This window comes from Rhineura floridana, chromosome 22 (genome assembly GCF_030035675.1).
Source record: "Rhineura floridana isolate rRhiFlo1 chromosome 22, rRhiFlo1.hap2, whole genome shotgun sequence".
Taxonomy (NCBI): domain Eukaryota; kingdom Metazoa; phylum Chordata; class Lepidosauria; order Squamata; family Rhineuridae; genus Rhineura; species Rhineura floridana.
Genome location: NC_084501.1, coordinates 20,088,785 through 20,108,894, shown reverse-complemented (window position 1 = coordinate 20,108,894; position 20,110 = coordinate 20,088,785). Strand labels below are relative to the sequence as shown.

Genomic DNA, 20,110 nt, shown 5'->3' with positions numbered 1-20,110 from the left:
GAGTAGCCATTGATAGCCTTATCCCCCTCCTGCCGAAAACGCATTCTGCGTTAAAGTGACTACAACACTGAGGGACCCTCCAGACTTTCTTTTTTTGCGGGTATCTTCTGCAATGTGTCATTGATGCAACAATGGTGCATTAGTGTGGACCATTCGCACATCATTCCTCTTTATTCATTGTTCTGGGGTCTTTCCCTAATGTTCCCACAATATTACTGTCTGGAGGGGCCCTCTTGCGCTATAGGACCATAAAAGCAGGACAAAAAAATAAACCCCAAGATATCTGTGGTATGAAAACTTACAGAATTTCAGCAGGAAGTTATGGGACATGCACTGATTTATATTTATTTATTACATTTATATACCGCCCCATAGCCGAAGCTCTCTGGGCGGTTTACAGCAATTAAAAACATTAAAGACAAATATACAAATTTTAAAACACAAAAAACAATTTAAAAACACAATTTGAATTTTTTAAAAACAATTTAAAACACATAGGGGATTGGAAATGAACCTGTATGTGGCCACCCCAAAACATTTCTAGGCACAAACAGTACTGAAAATAGGATTGTGTATAACCACCCCCAATAGTGGCTGGTGGCTCCATGTCAGTGGGGCAGTGGAATCCACTCCCAGATTTAGTCCGAACGTTCAAGGAGCTGGCCAAGATGCTTCAGCACCTTGGACAGCTGAAGCCCCAGTACCCTAATGAGTACAATCTTCAAGAATGTGTCCTAGAAAGGATGCTTGGAAGGTCTCTGCGAGGCCCATTGCTGGTGGCGACGAGGCAGACTTTTGAAGGTCTTGCCACCACCAGGAGGTCCTTTAGGAGAAGGACATCAGGTGGGTACAAACTGAGAGGGAGGCGCCTTCTTTGTGGTGGTGCCACGACAGTGTACTGCCCCCCACTGAGGGTACCCCTGGCACCTGGCATTGTCTTTCAGCACCATGCTACAACCTTTTTATTTGTGCCAGATGTTTTAGATAATGACATTTTAAGCTTTTAAAAAAAATTTCTCCTGATGATATTGTCTTGTTGTCTTGTGTAATATATATGGTTTTAAACTAAATGCTTGTTCTGCTCAGAGTAGACCCACTGAAGTTAATAGACATGACTGAAATTAGTAGAGAAGAATTGGCCTCCAATAATAATTAAATAATAATAATTGGGTACAGCAGATAGAAGAATAAATTGTATTCAGCCATAATTTTAAGAACAAGTAAAGGGGAGAAATTAATTTGTATATTTCTTATACTGAAAAATGAGGTAACTGAACTGACATACAGCATTAACTGTGTCTTTAAATGTGATGGTTGTTGTGATGGATGTACATGCATATATTTATAGACAAATATTTATTGTAAAATGAATTTAATAAAGTTATAATGCTAATAAAAAGACATGGCTAACTTAGGTTAATTAATTTCTGTGGGTCTCCTCTGAGTAGGACTTAGATGAATACAGCCCTTTACTTTTTTTGTACACCGCCCTGATTCTGAAATCACTTTTTAGATGAAGGGTATTCCTTATTTATTTTTTTTTAAAAAAATCATACCGCATCTTGCACAGCACATTACAATTGGTACAACAGGCAGAAAAAAATCAGTCAATGGTCTGCCAACAGCAATTTTCAAGTGGTCTGTGGAAGGGAAAGTTTGGAACCACAATATATATATTTAGGGAGGTAAACTAAGGGGAACCCAGACACATGCGCAAAGCTCAATAAGGGCATGCTCAGTGGGCACAGAATGTTGGCTGACTTTGGGGATGGGGAAGCAGAAAACTGGGAAGGGGTGGCATGGAATAGCCTGGAAAGGGCATGGCCGGTGGGTGCCAAGAACAGGAGCACTCCACGCTGCAACATTTTGTTGCAGATCCCACTTGCAATAAATATTAATTAATTGTATATTAAAGGAGCTGAGGGTGGCAGGGGTGATATGAGTTGTAGTCCAAAAGCTCTGGAGGGCACCAGGTTGGAAAAGACTGGCTTATGCCATAATACATTCGTGGGAAGTCCTTAAGGTGCCACAAGCCTCTTGGTTGTTGTTTTTTGCTGCAAAGGACTAACATGGCTACCCCCTTTCTGGAAAACGTTCTAAGGTAAACTGCCTCTGAACGTAGATGCTCTACCTAGCCTGCCAGAGAAGAACTAATCGTGGCTTGCTGCGTCAGATTGTCTGGGAGGGGATAGCTTGTTTGTCCCCGGCACCTGCTATCCAGCGGTAGACTGCCTCTGGATGTGGAGTCTCCATGGACTCATTAGGATTCTCTCGTGTGTATGTTTTGTTTCCCTTCCGCCGGGTGACCTTGAAATGCCGAGGGGGCCGTTCCAAGTCTCCCGCAGCCGGGCGAGCGAGTGGCTGGGTTTGCAAGGGGCCAGGGCCGGCCTTTCCCTCGCGCGCCAGCCCCGGCCCCTCGATCCTCTCCGGAGCGCCGGACGGCAAATCAAGGCAGGGCGAGCGCGCCACGTTCCCGCAGACGCGCGTTGGGAAGAGCGCAGCGCCTTGGAGAGGCTCCGCCGGGAGGGGGGAGCGTGGGCCATAGCCCCGCCCCGGCACTCTGCATATTCATCGGCAAGCCCCGCCCCCGCCAGCTGGAGGAAGCCGAGTAGGAAGTGGGTTGCGATGTCCTTTTGTGTCCTACAGCCGGAGCGAGGAGGGAGCGCGCAGCCCCAGCCTATGGCCCAGCCGGTGCCCGGCGTGCGGGGCCACTGAGCCGCCCCGCCGCCGGCCGGAGCGGCGAGAACAGCAGCGCCAGCAGCGCAGCAGCAGCTGCTCCGAGTCCTTGCCTGCTGCCAAGGTCAGTGCGACCGTAGGCGAGGACGGGGGCGCGGCGCGATGATCGCCCCCTCCATAATCCCAACCGGCTCCATGTGACTGGAGGAGGAGAGGGGGGGTCGCTTTTGCAGGGAAAGAGAGTGGCCGATTCGGAAGAGAGGGGAGCAGGCGGGGCGCTTTACGCGGGAGGGAGGGCGAGCACCGGGATGCCCCCCACTCTGGGGCAGACATCAGGGGGCGCGGTCAGGCAGTCGCACAGGCGCCCACAAGTGCGCCAGAACTCACTCACACGCACACATGTAGACACGCAGAGATGTACACACAGCTACTGCAAAGCACCTGATTGTTTGCATGTGCGTGTTACAGGGTAAAAATCATGGGGGAAAGGAGTGGGCTCAGCAGTGGGCATCAAGCAGGGGCACGAGGGGGCTTGTGTGGATGCCCTCTTCTACCCCATTGACGCTGCAGGGGCAGAGTTGCACTACTGTACATGCGGCAGAGTGGACAGACATGGGGACAAGTGGTGAGCTTTGGCGCAACAGAGGGGCATGATTAAGGTCACATAGTATGGATATTTGTATGTTGTACAGATGTGGGTGGGCCTGAGTAGACTCCCAGGCCTGCTTGCCTAGGTGCAAGGGCATGGAAAGAGAGAGACAAATGCTTGTGAATGTACAAGAAGGGCGCACTGATGTGTTCACAGTCACACACGGACACCTTCTCAGTGTGAGTGCACAGACACAGCTTACGTGTCCATCTGATGCCACAGAAATGGGTAAACATCTTCATTGCCCCCGGACAGTACACAAGCACATGCCATGTGCATAGCAAACTCATGCGCTCCAAGGCACATGTGAACAGAGAGGGCTCAGACTTGGGGTGCCCTGCCTCTTTCACTCCATTGGGCCGCTAGGGGGTGCCGCAGTCAGTAGCAAATGCAGGTGAGGAGAGTGGCAGAAGTGAACTGCAAAAGGGTCAAAAGTTGTGGGCACAGGCTTAGCACATAAATCAGAAGAAAATTTGACCACACATTATCTACAGGGAAATGATATGCAGCTGTTCAGGTGTTGGGACAGACAGTGTGAAGCTGAGACAGCCGCCCTGATCCCACATTTCTAATCGCTGGCACGGGTGTGTTGTACAGTCCTGGTCAAAAGTTTGACGAATATATATGCACAAGAGTTTTCTGGATGGCTTTTGCTTGCTGGGGGGTGCGTGGCAGGGTGGGAGAAAGTTGAGCAATGCACCCAGCCCCCTTCCTTTCCTCCTCTTGCATAAACTCTACTCTCAGCCCGATTGGGTAAGGGAGGAGCCACTTATCTAGAGGGGACAAAGGTCCTCTTGACTGGCCTGGCAAAAGTGGGGAATGGAAGCTCATGGGCAGGGGCAGGGGGGTGTCACTCAGGGAGGAGAGGAGCCTGTGCCAATATGTAGCTTCCGTGTGTGAACTTCAACGCACTGCCCTAGGATTGTTATCCGTTGATGGGGAGTGTTTCTCTTTAGCTCAGGACACCAGACAAAACCTGTTAAAGCCAGGGAACGAACCACAGGTGCTTAATATTAATAATGTTTTGATTAATATTTGGATCCCCCCTTGCTGCTGCCGCCACTTTCAAACGCTGCACTGCAGGGCTAGTGGCTTTATTGCGGGGTGTTGAAAACGGGTTGCTTTCACCCTTTGCCAAACTCAGCAGGGGAGGGCAGCCAAACAAACTCCCACTTCCTTGCGGTAACCAGGGCATTGGGATGAACTCTGAGCTGGCTATGAAAGGACACCTCCACAGTCAGGTGTCCCATGAAGGTGGGGACGGAGAGCCTTAACCTACAGGGTGTGTATGTGTGTTTTTGCCCGGGGGGGGGGTTGGAGAGACAATTCACAGTGATTCACGAGGGTGAATCTTTGTTGCATTGAAGTTTGCAGTGTGGTAGAGAAGAGATGTCAGCTTGCTGAGCCAAGTGGCTATTCCTGTCCTCTGGGTGTTTATACTTCACTCACGAATCCCCGGAATGTTTCTGTATCCAAAGAGGCATGTGGGGGGGGGGAAGGGACCGGACCGGACCAGAGGCAGCAAGGTTCTGCTGCCTTCGATGCCATCCCCTGCCCTGCCCGGTTGCCTGATTGTATCTCCCTGGAGTGACCTTGAGGCTGTTCTGTTCTGTTCTTGTGGCAGGATGCTGGAGTTACTGTGCCAGCAGCTATGGGGTGGGCAGCATGGCCCTAGAGAGCACTGTGGGGGGAGGGGACCTGAGGCTGACATAGCAGAGCCTACCTTGAGGTGGGAGGGGAGTGCTGACCCCTCACACATAGGAGGATGTCAAAAAGTCAATACATTTTGGAGAGTTCTGGGGCAACGTTTGTCTCTCTGGCTGTCTGGATTAGGCCCTGATTGGCCAAAAGCAATGCCTTGCTGTGAAATGAACCGTAGAGTAGGAGTTTACGCTTTTGCCGCCAGTGGTGACCATTAAGTTGGGAACAAGGCTGCCAAGCTGACCAGTGGAGATGGGGACTGAGGCCTACAGTACTGTGGCTCATCTTTGAGATGATCTCCAAATTTGGCCTGGAAAGTTAGAAGAGGTGCCCTCTGCTCCCTAAACTCTGGTTGATGAATATAGTAGGGTTGTTATCTCCCACCCCACATTCTGCCCCAGTTCTGATGACTGGTTTGTGGTATGATTCTCCCCCTGGCTGGCTAAGTTGGCCTGGCCCCCAAAATTTCACGCTGATACCTGATTGGTTGGTGGGCTTGTGACCCATACATATACCCCTGACTGGCTGGGCAGGATTTGGAATAGCACACTGTGACTCTCTTCTCTTTGTAACATTCCCCCCCCCACAAAAATCCTGTACACAATTGTGCTTTCCAGTCTCTTCTGAGTAAGCAATGGATAAATCATCGTTATTTTAAAGATCTGCCTTTAACCACCACCTTTAGTTTTATAACATTGAAGGGTTCTGTCCATTTTTGTTAAATGCAATGAATATATACAGCCAAATAAATTTTAAGATGCTTGGAATGGGAAATATTTTCCACTATTCCAGATGGACTGATGACTTTTTTCCCCAGTGTGAACAAGGGATTCCTCCATCAACATCCATCACCCCAGTGCAGTCTTCTGTTAAGGGAGTTTCTACATTTTACTTTATTGATATATTTATTTATTTTGCAACACTTACATACCGCTTGATTATAATAAAACCTCCAAGCAGTTTAAAAACCAAAACATTAAAATGTTCAGTAAAAGACAATTAAAAGCAGGTATTTAAGAACATTCATAAGATTGTAATAATTATAATTCAAAACACTCTACTAAAAAGAGATTACAACATATGCCAGCATTCCGCATGCCTGGATAAGCTTGCCTAAAGGGAAAGGCACCTGCCTGATGTCAGTAGGCAGGGAGTTCCAAAGTGCTGGTGCTGCGGAACGAGCATTAAGTGGCACCTCTGTGCCAGTTCCACAGATTGAAATGGTTGAGTGGGCAGACATGGGGTAAGGCATCTATGTCATCGCAACTGTCCTCACATTCCCCCCTTCCTTCCTGCAGCCATATCCAGCCATGTCGTCCCGCGAACGGCGAGCAGAATTTTTCATCAAGACAGAGCCGGCCTCCCCAGACAGCCTTGCCCAGCATAGCCCGAGCGGCTCTTCCGACACCAGCGCCAGCGGGGCTCCCCAAGAGCTGGAGACGGCTGGGGCACTGCCTGCCGGGACGGGAGCACCCCGCCGCCGCCACGATGATGACCCGGATGACCCTCCGGGGCGGGGAAAATACATGCTCAGTGCCATGCCCAAACGCCTTTGTTTGGTGTGTGGGGATGTTGCCTCGGGGTATCACTATGGCGTGGCGTCCTGCGAAGCCTGCAAAGCGTTCTTCAAGAGAACTATCCAAGGTAAGTAGCTCTCTACGAGAGAAACCTGCAGTCTCCTGAAGCTGTTAGGGAAAAAACGTACTTTCCTTTGGGGAAGGGCTGTAATTCAGCAGCAGAGTATCTGCTTTGCGCGCAGAAAGCCCCCAGTTCAAACCCTGGTCTCTCCAGGTAGGGCTGGGAAAATACTGGGCTGGGAATGTGGCCCTCCAGGCCTCTCTCTGGCCCTTGGAATGCTCCCCAGGCCACACCCCTCATTTGCACCCCAAATGTGTTTGCCTGGATGGGATGTGTCCTTAAAGTCTGATCACGCCTCTTGCCTGTCTGGGTGAAGGACAGAGAGGGGTGTGTGTAGAAACCATAGCCTACTCTACACAGGTCAAATTTACATCCGTTGCTCTGCCTGCTTTTGCCTCTGGCCACACATACCACTGGCATGTGGCCCCCGGAAGGTTGCCCAGAAGGGAATGTGGCCCTTGGGCTGCAAAAGTCTGCTGATGTGGGCAACACTGAGCTAGATGGATCATTGTTACAAGGCACCTTCCTATGTTGCTAAAACGAAAGAGCCCTGCTGGGTCAGACTGATGATCCATCTAATCTTATGTTCCTCATTCTGACAACAGCCAGACACTTCTGAGACGCTCCTCCCAATGGCAGACTGCCTCTTAATACTGAGGTTCCATTTAGCTATCACAGGTGCAATGGCGGGATGCTGCGAAGGACTGTCCTCTTCAGGGTTGTTCGTGGTCCTTTCCCTAAATGCCAAGCTCATTTTTTTTCTTTAAAAAAGTCCCTTTTTTGTGTGGAAATAAAAGAAAATGGCAGGAAGAATGAGCATGAATGAACTTCATTGCACATGACAAAAGGCCTTTACAAAAACATAATACAAAAAACCCACCCTTGCCTTTTCTTCATATATAGTTTTATCTGCTAATAGAGTTTAATGGACTGCTTAGAGCCTTGGTGTCCAAAATAGCGATTGACCTGTAGCGAATTGGTGCCTTACTTCTACCACCTTTTTTTAAATAAAATTTTTAATACAATTATTTAATACATGCAGCAGTTCTGAAAAAGTGTCCCCCCCTCCGCCCACAACAATCACAGATTCATCCTTAGGTCTTACACACTTTTCTGAGTCCAGAATTGTTTTTGAATTCAAGCAAGGTCCGTTTCACTTTAACGCTTACAATTCTCAACTATCTCAAGAGCTTGTGCGGCTCTTTTGAAGAGGCACTTTTTTGAGATGGATGTGATTTTACTTCAAAGCACTCATAATTTGAAAGATTATTCAATTGTTATTATGTGGACTCATATTTTAAATCAAAATGAGTTCCCATTTCTAAATGCAGTTATTTCAAAATTGTAGTCAATTTTTGGTTCAATGTGGCTCTGTGAATCACAATTTTGGGGTAAAAATGGTGAAATCAAAATGTAGGTATTGGGAAAAAATCTGGAGGAGATTAGTCTAACTCATTTTATGCCTGATTTCCCTGTGCTGCTTAATGAAAATATATGTTAGATTTCTCATTAATTCTATCAATAATTAATTCAAAAATTATTGAGTATTTTTCTACCCTCAAAACACAGTTCAATTTTTTTGGTCATGTGGCAAAAATGCTAACCCATTTGTCACAATTTTGGCAAGTATGAAAAAACAGTTGGATATCACTGGCTTAGAAGTTTTTTACACTCAAGTGGTATATAAATTTTGTTAAAATAAAATAAATAAATAATGGACATTTGCAATATCTGTAAAAATCTATGGGTTGTCATCAACTAACTTTTAATGGACCTAAGTTAGGCATGGCCATTAATTCCACTGCGTCTGAGTAAAAGGTCAGTTGCTATACGGCCCTATATCTGCAGAACAATGCACGTCAATTCATTAAAATGTTTCTCTTAAATTTGCAAACAGCACTGACATATAGGAAGTATTTTACTAAGTTGCTCTGTAAGAAATAATACAATTAAATAACGTTGCCCCTGTGAAAAATGTGAATTCCGAGTTGGGAATCATTAGGAAACGGACTCAAAATAAAACTGCCAACATTGTAATGCCTTTATAGAAATTATGGTGCAACTGCTGTTGGAATACTGTGTAGAGTGCTGGTTGCCACACCTCCAAAAAGGATATTATATAGCTGGGAAAAGGTTCCGAAAAGGGCAACCAGGCTGACCAAGGGACTGGAGGGACTCCCCAATGATGAAAAGTTACAACATTTGAGGCTTCTTAAATTTAGGGAAAAGGCAAGAAAGGGGGGGGCAGGGATGTAATAAAAGTGCATAAAATTTTGCATGGTGTGTTTGGAGATTATGCTAGAACCCAGGTCAGCCAGTGAAGCTGAATGGTGGGAGATCATAGAATAGTAGAGTTGGAAGGGGCCTATAAGGCCATCAAGTCCAGTCCCCTCATCAGATTTGGGACTGATGAAAGGAAGGACTTCTTCACACATTGCAGAGTGAAAGCAAGATGAATGATGGCCACCCACTGGGATGGCTTTAAAAGCTCCCGCTGGGAGGAAGGTCGGGACATAAATCAAATAATAAATAAATAAATAAAAGGGAATTAGACGAATCCATGGCAGACAAAGCTACTGGTGGCTGCAGGTCATCGTGGCCGTATACTCTCTCCACAATCAGAGGCTGCGCACCTTTGGAGTAACAGCTCCTGGGGCTTGTGAGTGGAAGAGTGCCGTTGGGCTTGTCCTGCTGGTGGTCCTCTTCTCATAGGCCTCTGGCTGGCCTCTGTGAAACCAGAATGCTGAGACCGGAGAGGCCTTTGGCCTGATCCTGCAGGGTCCTTCTTAATGCTCTGAGATTCTTATTTAGGTTCTGCCTGTTCTGCAGTGATTCTTCACTATGTTAGGCCTCCACACGCTGTGACATGTCTGCCTCCAGACCCCTCTTCCTCCATAAATTTAAAAGAAAAAGAAGTGCCAGCTCAGCTGAGTGCTGTTTCCTCATCCTGTGGGTAGGGGAATTCCATAAGTTAATTATAGGTTATGTGAAGAAATACTTCCTTCAGTTGTGTCAGTCCTGAACCCTGGCACCAATATGCTTCTTTGGTTTGTTTCATACTGCCGGCTAGGGGCTGATGTGATAAGAACAAACGTGCCTGCAGGCAGGCCATGAAGGCAGTAGCCCTCCCCTCCCACCCTGGGCAAGTAACAAGTAATTTGAGGTATACTGGCTCAGTATCTGGAGGTTCCACTTGTGTACTGGAACATAGGAAGCTCCCTTATACCACGTCAGACCATTGCTCCATATATCTCAGTACTGTCCGTCTACGCTGACTGGCCATGACTCTCCAGGGCAGCCTTTCCCAACCAGTGTGCCTCCAGATGTTGTTGACCACAACTCCCATCTTTCCTGACCATTGGCAATGCTGGCTGAGGCTGATGGGAGTTGTGGTCCAACAACATCTGGAGGCACACTGGTTGGGAAAGGATGCTCCAGGGTTTCAGACAAGAGAGCCTTACTTGGAGATTACGAGGGATGGAACCTGGCACCTTGTGTGCGCAAAGCAGATGCTCTAATTGTAGGCCGTTCCCTGTTGATTCCTTTAATTTCTCCTGGTGAAAAGCACCGTAACCCAAGAAACATTGGGAGCCAATATTTTATATTAAAGATAATCAGTATGGATCTTTTTCTTGGGGAGGGGTGATTATTGCTATTTCTATTTCCTTTCTTTGGAAACTGCATCTTCTGGCACTGAGTTCTGTATGGTTTTATTTTTTATTGTTTTCCATATGCTGTGTACAAGGCAAGTGACTGATATCCTGCACAGGTAAATAATGCAATGAGCAGAGGTCAAAGATGCAACCATGAGAATCCAACCTCTAAAAGTGAACCAACAACAATAATACCCACCCCAGAGTTCACCTGGGTAATCAGGGGGAAATGCAGAATAAAACTGTCACCATTAAGATGATTAGACTTTAAAAAAAAACTGTTTATTTTTCATTACATATAACAACATGTAAAAATGCCATATATAGAAATCATACCTGTTTTGTTTTGCCTGGTGTACAATACTGCCATTTGTGTCGTCATTCTTTTCATACTACACAGGGAGAAGGCGAAGAGGCATGGATTTATATTATTTATTTATTTATTAGATTTATGTTCCGGCCTTCCTCCCAGGGCGGCATTTCTGTCTCAGCCTTTTAAGCCTCTCCATGAAAGTTCTTGTGAACTTTCCCTAGCTCTTGAGCCTAGAATAAATCCATGCCATTGGCCTACAAAATCGTCTTCCATGTTTATTCGTTTAGTGGCTTGTACTTTCTTTGTCAATCTTTCCATTAAGGCATAGTACCATATTAAAATTTTCCATTCTTCAGTTTTCCAATTTCTTGCTATTAAAAGCATTGCATTGATAACATCTCCTTGTAGGGTACATCTGAATTTTGATCAAGATGATCAGACTTGAGAATTAGGGCAATGCCCTTGGTGGGTTTTTCACCTTTTACCGGTCAATGTTAGTTACGATCCCAAAGCTTTGAGCAATACGGCTGACGTACACACTGAAGTACAATGATCCCAAACATATATATTAAACATGTTCGAAACAGCATGACAGTCTGTTGCCTTTGCTTTCCCCTTCGCCGACTTTAAAGTCAATTTTGCCTGCCCTGAGTTCCCTAAGTTAATTATTATTACACTGTGTGAAGACCTGCCATTGTTATCACAGCATCACTTGAGCCAGGGCTGAACCACCCAAACTCTTCAAAGCCAGGACTTGGACCTGGAAGGGAAAATTTGAAGAAGACTTCTTAGTCCAGCCTTCCTCAGCCTAGTGCCCTTCATCAGATGTTTTGGACTATAGCTGCTGTCAGTCCCAGCCAGCACGGCCAGTGGTCAGGGATGGTGTGATCTGTGTCCTCCAGATGTTTGGGACGAGCAGGTTGGGGAAGGCTGGTCTGTAAAGTTGCCTTTGCCATCGCCATATAATATGTGGTGGTCTCGCCGTCTGTCAGCCACTTCCAAGCATTCTCTCTTTGTCATTCTTTGTTCCCAAGATTCTTGGTGGGGGCAGCGGGAGAGGTAGGGGCCATAGCTCCTGCTTGCCAAACAGAAGGCCCCAGGTTCAACCCCCAGCCTCTCCATTTAAAAAACAAAAAAGGGATCAAGTAGACCTAGTGATAACATTGAATTTCCTTCATGCTGCCTAGCAACACACTTGGAAATGGCAGAAATGGCCAAATGGCAAAAAGTTGGCAGAGAAACTGACCCTAGAAACTTGGCTTCTCAGACATGGCAATAGTGGAGAAATTAACCTTTAATATTAAGTTAGCCAAGGGAAGGTGAAGGCAGTGGACTATTATGCTGACTGGGCATCTGGTTGGCTACTGTGAGAACAGGTGGCTGGACTAGATGGGCCCCCTTTGGCCTGACCCAGCAGCCACGCGCTTCTTAGGTCCGTCTGTTTCTCTCTCTCAGGCAGCATCGAATATAGCTGTCCGGCCACCAACGAATGTGAGATCACCAAACGGCGCCGGAAAGCCTGCCAGGCATGTCGTTTCACCAAGTGCCTGCGAGTGGGCATGCTCAAGGAAGGTAGGGCTTTGGGCATGGGCACCTCAACCTCCGAAGGGGCATTGGGGCTGGTGATATGGGAAACGGCTATGGGGAGAAGGGGAGGCCAGAGAGAGAAATGTTTTGTGTCAGTTTGGGTTAGGTCAGGCTTATTTCTCCATACTGCTAGCCTAGTATTGCCTGCTCAGACTGGCAGCAGCTCTCCAGGGTCTCGGGCAGAGAAGGGCCTTCCCCAGCCTGGTCCTGTTGCACTCAGGTCCTGTTTGCAGGCTTCTTGTAGGCATCTGCTTTTTGGCCACCATGAGAACAGGACGTTGGGCCAGATGGGTGGTTGGCCTGATGCAGCAGCCTGGCTCTTCTGATCTTCTCTTTGCCCCACCCCCACCCCCTTTGCCAATTCTTCAGGGGTACGTCTAGACCGGGTGCGAGGAGGGCGTCAGAAGTACAAGCGCCGGCCTGAGGTGGAGGGGGCCACCTACCCCAGCGCGTTTGTCACCCCCCAGATTGCCACAGCGACCACCAAGAAACCAGGTGAGCGGCAATAAAGGTGCAAGGTGGCTTCTGAACCGAGGTGCCCATCCAGCGTTTGGGGACAAGAGGCCCAGAGCATGGCCCAAACAGAACACCTGCTTGACCACCTCCATCCCAGAGGTGAGGGATCTTTTTCCACCTGAGGTCCACGTTCATGCCTGGGCAATCTTCTAGGGGCCACATGGGCGGGGCCAGAGGCAAAAGAGGATGGATGGAGCCACAAACATGAATGTCACCTTTGTACAGTAGGCTAGTTTGTACACACACACCCCACACCCCTCTCTGTATCCTTCCTCCGAGCGAGCAAGCAGCGGGATCAGAGTCCAAGGACACGTTCTACAGGCAAAAGCACTCGAGGAGGAGGGGGCAAGCAGGGCCAGTGTGTGTGTGGGGAGGGGGAGAGGCCTGGGGGGCCACATCCATCCGCCCTCTTTCTCTGTAGGAGCCAGATAGGCTGGATCTCCTCAGAGCCCCGGAGTGTTACTGAAGCTGCAATTCCTCTGCCTCCCACCCTGTGAAGGCCAGATTTCCTTTGTGCCTCATCTAACCTTAAGAAGCCACAGCCCTGTTCTCAGAGTGGGGAACACAACTGACCACCAGGGGGCGATGTTTACTAGCCACAGGAAACCAGGAAAGGGATGAATGGCAAGCCTGGGAGAGGGGAGGGACGGGGGTGGTTTCCGTGGAATTATCCCCCTGGGAATGGCTTTTAAAGCTAGCGATTCTTGTCGTTCTGGCAACCTGGCTGGCACATCCCAGGGAGGAAGAAGAAGAGAGCGTATGCCAAGATGGAAAGGTTTAACTTCTCTGCTTTTAAGTAACGAAACATGCGGTACAGCCCTCCTGGGTGTGTACCATTCAGAGTGGGGTGTTGGGGTGTTGCATGATTGAACGCTCCCCCCTATAAAATGCATTTCTTATACATCAGAAAGGAGCACATCGAGGAGAGAGCTGCTATTTGTATATTTATAAACCACTTAAAGCCAAAAATGTTAAGCAGATTACAAATCTCAAAATCAATTGCACCGCCTACAGATTTGGCAATGCTTTAATGTGTCGTCATTTTTATCTATTTGATTTCTTCACCCTAAGATCCCAAGGCGGGTCAGAAACCTTTAAAATTCAGTATTAAAAACAGTTTCAAACAAATTACAGTCACAGGAATAGAATTGTAACACAAGTGGGAATCCAAGGAGGAAAATGGGGCAAGCTGACAAGAACATCCGTACTCCAATGTTGGTTGAAGTTGTACTTTATTAACAGAAAATAATAAAAATACTTTTAAAAAAATACCAAACTACCATTCCCTGACATGCTAATTGTCCACAAGCAGGGAGGTGGTTATTGTTGTTTTAATCTTGGGGAGAATTTGATCATATGATTTCTCCCCACCCCATGTTGCATTCCGAAGTGGTATAATCCATGGAGGATCATACCATCTGATTTTTCTCAGTGTAATTAAAGTGACTTTTAGCCTGGTGCCTTACAGATATGAATGAAAAAATGCAGGAGAAAGTGTGGACCCAGGCCTACATTAGCCCACTTGTCAGTCTAGCTCAGGGACAGTGAACCTGCAGACTTGGGTGTCTACGGTGGGAACCAGTTGTCCCCTTCCAGATGGACCATAATCTCCAGGTCACCAGTTTTCATTTTAAAAAGAAGAGTAAGTCTCCAGCATTTGTAGAACCTAAGATATGAGGCAAAATGTACAGGCACTATTCTTGTTTTGGAGGGGTGGGTTGAGAAACTAGCCTGCTCCTGCCCCCCCCCCATTTCCAGCATTTTACTTTCCCCCCACCACGTTGGAAAAATTCCTGTGGATGCCCGTGGTCTTGGGTTCCCCACTCCCATCAGCCCCAGCCAACAGAGTCAGTGATCAGGGATGATGGGAGTTGTGGTCTAGCAACATCTAGAGGACTCCACAGGCTCCCCACCCCGGTGTAAACTAAGGCCATAGTTATACAAACTCTAATTCCAGTGAACTTAACAGCACTTTTCGAGTATCTACATCAGGAAGTGAGGAGCCCGCCGGCCCTCCAGATGTTGTTGGGCTATAACTCCCATCAGCCCCAGCCAGCATGGCCAATGCTCAGGGGTGATGGAAGATGTAGCACTACACCACATGGAGGGCCTGACAGGTTCCCACTCCCCGGCCAGGGAATTTACCTCTTAGTCGTGTTGCTGATTGCTGCAGTTAACCAAATTTGTGGGTACTTCACCATGTGAAAAAGGGGGTGATGGGGAGGGGGAATGTGGGGTGTGTGTCCCTCCTTACACGTATCTTGCCTTCTTTGTTGCTCCCTCACCCCTTACCCATCTGCGCCTGCCCCCCCCCAGCTCCAATGAACACGATGGTGTCGCACTTGCTGGTGGCAGAGCCTGAGAAGCTGTATGCCATGCCTGACCCTGCACTTCCTGACAGCCCCACGAAAGCGGCGAGCACTTTGTGCGATCTGGCTGACCGGGAGATTGTGGTCATCATCGGCTGGGCCAAAAACATACCAGGTGAGAGAGGGATTAGCCTGAGGCCACATCCGTTCAGTTGCCAGGGGGGGAAGTATCTTGATGCTGCTTTAATTATGTGTTTTAAAATGGTTGTAACCTGTCCTGGGATCTCTGGGTGAAGGGCAGGTAGTAAGTAAACAAATAAACAAATAATTAATAATAATAATAATAATAATAATAATAATAATAATAATGGCTGAGTGGGAATTCAAACCTTGGTCTTCAGCATCTCTGGTTAGACACTCCAACCACTCTGGTTACGAGCAAAGGAATTTGCTTTCTACTGAGTCACACCATTGGTTCACCTAGCTTGGTATTGTCTACACTGGCTGGCAGTGGCTCTCCAGGCTTTCAGGCAAGGTCCTTTCCCAGCCTACCTGGAGATGCCAGGTTGTGAACCTGGGCCTTCCGCATGCAAACCAAATGCTCTACTATTGAGCTACGGCCCGATCCCCAGATAAGATTGAATGTTGTTATTCACCCAGCATTACAAATGGGACTGACCTGCCTGCACATCCCTATTTTAATAATTTGGTGCCCTAAAGAGAAAAACATAATCACAAGGCGCCCACATCTGGTTGCTTGGAGGTGATTTTCACTCACCACAGGCAACCTGGTGCGTAGCTAATTCAGTCTTAATCCTTTCCTTTCCTGTTTCTGCTCTTCCTGGTGCAGGATTCCCAGCGCTGTCCTTGGCGGACCAGATGTCTGTGCTGCAGAGCGTGTGGCTGGAGGTCTTGCTGCTGGGGGTGGCCTGGCGCTCGTTGCCCTGCGAGGAGGAGATCGTCTTTGCAGAGGATTTTGCGCTTGATGAGGAGGCGGCGCGGGCGGCAGGGCTGCTGGAGCTCAGTGGGGTGGTCCTGCAGCTCGTGCGCAAGTACCGTGCCCTGCGCCTGGAGCGTGAAGAGTATGTGCTTCTCAAGGCCTTGGCGCTTGCCAACTCAGGTGAGTCCCTGCCATAGACGTAGAGGTGCCAGGAGGATGGAAGGATTCCAAAAAGTTTAATTATTTATGGTTGCTTTTATAGCCCACCTTTCCTCCAAGGTGGCATATATGCTGGCATTCCCCTCCCCATATTATCCTCACAACAACCCTGTGAGGCAGGATAGGCTGAGAGACAGTGGCTGGCCCAAGGTCACCCAGTGAGCCTTTATGGCTGAGTGAAGATTTGAACCCAGGTCTCCCAGGTCCTTGTCTGACAGGGAACTGCTGGCAAACGTGTGTCCCAGCAGGGCCTGCCACAATGGACAGCTGGGCCTGGAAGCCACCTGCCATTTTAAATTGCCCATGGTGTCTCAAGGTGCCCTACCTGTCCCTTGTGGCTTGGAGGGAAATTCAAAATGGTGACCTGGAAGCAGCCCTGAATCAGGTTAGAAATCCCATCGTGTCCAGCGTTGTGCTTTCCACATCTGGCCAGCTAGATGCTTCGGGAAAGCATGCCAAGGCAATAGTGTTGTAGAGCAGAAATACTTTGATTGAATAATAATTCTCAAAATGAGGCTTCGTAGGTGCCCTGCTGTAGCCATGGTTCCCAACCTTTTTTTCCTCACGGACCACACAGAAGTTGCTGAAGGTCTTGGAGGACGACGACTTCGTGGGGTTTTCCCCCTGCTGAAGCAGTCGTCACGCCCTGCGCTAGATGCTGTGTGATTTTTTAAACTCTATCTTTACTGCTTCTTCGATTAATTCTGTGTTTCTTTTATAGCATTACAATCTGCATTCCATAGAATTCAAATTGTAATACAAGATATAAAAGACGCAATAAAAATACAATTGAAAATCTTTATGTCACGTGATGTGTGCGTTGTCTCCCATTTTCAACCACAAATCCAGACATGCCGCGGTCCACCTGAATGAAGCTGAATGATGGTCCATGGAGCACACTTTGGGCACCCGTCATAGCGTACCTTAGCCTCAATGACAAGGCATAAACCTTGGCAATGAATTCTTGACCTTCGGGTTGGGCAATTTGATGTGTTTTTTACTTATTTTCTGTTTTAATAATTTATATACCACTTAATACCATAAGCTTTCTTTTTTTTTAAAGTGTGCTTCTCTGAGTTTTCAAGTTTTACACTACTATAGTTTTTAAAATGGTGTACAATAAGGATACAACATGCATCATAAAATCATTTAAGAATTAACTGTAAGATCAGAAAAACTTGCTTAAGATGCCTGCTGAAGTAAATGAAAAGTTCCAGAAGTCTGTCTGATTGAAGCCAGGAGAGTGCCACAGAATTGGGCCACAGTCCTGAACACACAGCTTCATTGTAGATAAGACCTGTGTGCCCAAGCTATGGGAGACCGCTGACAGTGACTCTCCCAGACATCTCAGTGAGCGGGCAGGGATATGAGAGATCAGGGCAGTCTCTGAGGTATCCTGGACCCGAGTTGTTAAGGGCCTTGCAAATTAACGCAAGAACTTTGAACTTGGCCCAGTTAGCGTATGGGCAGCGAGGACAAGTTTTTAAGCACTGGAGTTATGCACTGATGGTATTCTGTCCCTACCAACAGTCTAGCTGCAGCATTTTGCACCAGCTGGACCTTCCGAACCGAGCCCAAGGGCAGCCCCACATAGAGTGCATTGCAGTAATCGAGTCTTGAGGTTACCAAGGCATGAATCACTGTGGCCAGACTATCCCTGTCCAAGACTGGCCATAGTTGGTAAAAGGCATTCCTAGCTGCTGAGGCTGCCTGTGTCTCCTTACAATTATGGTGCTCCTAATTGCTGCGTGCACGTATTTCTCCCCTGCCGCGTCACTCCCATTTCCTCCAGATTCTGTGCACATCGAGGACATGGCAGCCGTCCAGCGACTCCGGGATGTGCTCCACGAGGCACTGTTGGAATATGAAGCATCGCGGCGTCCTGAAGAGCCCCGCCGGGCCGGGCGCCTCCTTCTGACTCTGCCCCTCCTGCGCCAGACAGCCACCCGCGTCCTCCACCATTTCTACAGCCTCAAACTGGAAGGCAAGGTCCCCATGCATAAGCTTTTCCTGGAGATGCTGGAAGCAATGATGGACTGAACGATTAGGCAGAGGGGCCGGGGCCAGGATTTGGGGTGGGGGAAGCAAAGACATCAGAGCAAAGCGCAGAGTGACTGGTCATCGGGGATGGAGGGGAGCACTGAAATGGATCGAACTGAGGCCCGGTTCAGACATTCCCATCCCTCTGAATCACCCCCACTCCAACGGTTGCTTCTCTCCCTAACGTTGAAAACACATTTCAATGTATGCAAATGTGACAACTGCCCATTGCTTTGCACTGAGGCTGAGTTCTTTTTAAGAAAACGGAGGCACAGGAGAGACAAAAATATTTTAAACAGCAGACGAAGCGACACCCCCCGGGCACGAGAGGTGGGGCTGACGCAGGGCAGGGAGGAAGGGAGGTAGAGAAAGGTTGACATTCACACTGGAAGCCATACTTTTAATTTTTAATTTATTAACTGGGGGGAGTATTAGCTACTGTAGCCCTAGCCTAGAAGCCATATTGCATTTTCAAGGCATGAAGGGGTTTTGGGGAGGGGGGGTAGAGGGAAGATTAGATGGGGAGGGGAATTGTGTTGTTTGCTCCTGCCCCAGGATGCAGCTAAGTGATGGCCTAAGTGATCAGAGACATCAGACTCCCAGCCTCTTTTCCAAATGCCACCTTCTGTCTTGTTCCTGGGCTGGGCCCAGCCAAATGCACCTTAATGGGGTGAGGGGGTCGGAGCCAATTCTGTAGCTCTCCAGCAGGTGTGGGCAACCTTTAGCCCTCCCTGCTGGGGCTGACAGGAGTTGTAGTTCAGCATCTGGAGGGCCACAGGTTCCTCACACCTGCTCTCCAAGAATAAGGAGGGAGATGGATGTGGGGGAGAAGACCCACGGCAGGGTTGTTGGGGTTTTTTTTTTTTTTGCCTTCTTTCTGCCTTTTTAGTGCTGCATCTCTTCATTAGGATGTCTCTCAGGGGAGGGAGGTTCCCCCCTACTCTTTCCCTTTCTGAGATCCCCTCCCTCTGGGAATGTTGCATTATCACTTATAAGCAATAAATAGTAATAAAACTTAGGGGAGGGTCCCCATGATGCAGGGGAGAAGAGGAGGCTGTGTCTTATGTTGTATGTGCTTTGCATGGAGCCTGCCTTAAAATTTGGGGAAAGGGGTGCGTGTGTGTCTGTGATGATGGAAGCCCAGCCCCCCCCAAGAAAGGAAAGGGAAAGACCTTTACCGCTCCATCCAGAGTTCCTTCACTTAATTTCCTTGTAGCAATAGTTAAAAAGGCAATTATGCTTTTTTTTCAGGTGTGATTTCATATCTTCCCCCCCCTTCAACAGCAGCTAGTTCTCTGCCCCCACCCGTCAAGTCAATCCTCATCTTACGCCCAAAGCAATAAAGAAAACCTCCCACCTCCCCTTAAAATTCCCTTTTAACTGCTAAAGCAGGGAGGGGGAAGCTGTGCCCAATGGAAAGTGGTTGGGACTACAACTCCCATCGTCCCTGACCACTGGCCATGCTGGCTGCTGGGAGTCCAACACCACTTGGAGGACCCCCACAGTTTCCCTCCCCCCATCCTTGTGCTAACTTTAAACCAAGGAAGGTAGGCTGCATGGCCTGAAGCTGAGAGCCGTGTACATAGCAATATATTTTACTGTATATTTGTTGCAGGAAAAAAAAATCTACACCATTTCTGGCTCGCTTCCTTCCCTCCCCTCCCAAGGAAGGGGGTGGGGCTGCAGCCTCCCTTGCCCTGGTGGGGGGGGGGAGAAAGAAGCTGAATAATTTTTTTGTATTAAATTATGTGTGTGTACATATTATAAATACCTCTGATTTGTGTATAGGCGGCTACAACATACACATTCATAGAGAGCTCTATTACTGAACAAATTAAAAGAGGCCACTGCTGCCAAATTGGACAGTCA

At 48.0% G+C, this 20,110-nt stretch overlaps 2 protein-coding genes across 2 annotated transcripts in view; both read left to right on the top strand.

Moving 5' to 3' along the window:
• The window catches only part of LOC133375189 (ETS translocation variant 3-like protein), a 25,330-nt gene extending 22,488 nt beyond the window's left edge, over nucleotides 1–2,842 (top strand). The window contains exons 8-9 of the mRNA XM_061606766.1: nucleotides 2,407–2,534; nucleotides 2,647–2,842. Coding sequence (XP_061462750.1) covers nucleotides 2,407–2,534; nucleotides 2,647–2,842 — 324 coding nt within the window. The remainder of the gene's footprint in view (nucleotides 1–2,406; nucleotides 2,535–2,646) is intronic.
• On the top strand, nucleotides 2,622–20,110 carry ESRRA (estrogen related receptor alpha). The gene is made up of 7 exons (XM_061606770.1): nucleotides 2,622–2,800; nucleotides 6,325–6,670; nucleotides 12,086–12,202; nucleotides 12,587–12,712; nucleotides 15,050–15,217; nucleotides 15,893–16,162; nucleotides 17,994–20,110. The coding sequence occupies exons 2-7, from the start codon at nucleotides 6,337–6,339 to the stop codon at nucleotides 18,239–18,241; spliced, it is 1,263 nt and encodes a 420-aa protein (XP_061462754.1). The 5' UTR covers nucleotides 2,622–2,800; nucleotides 6,325–6,336; the 3' UTR covers nucleotides 18,242–20,110.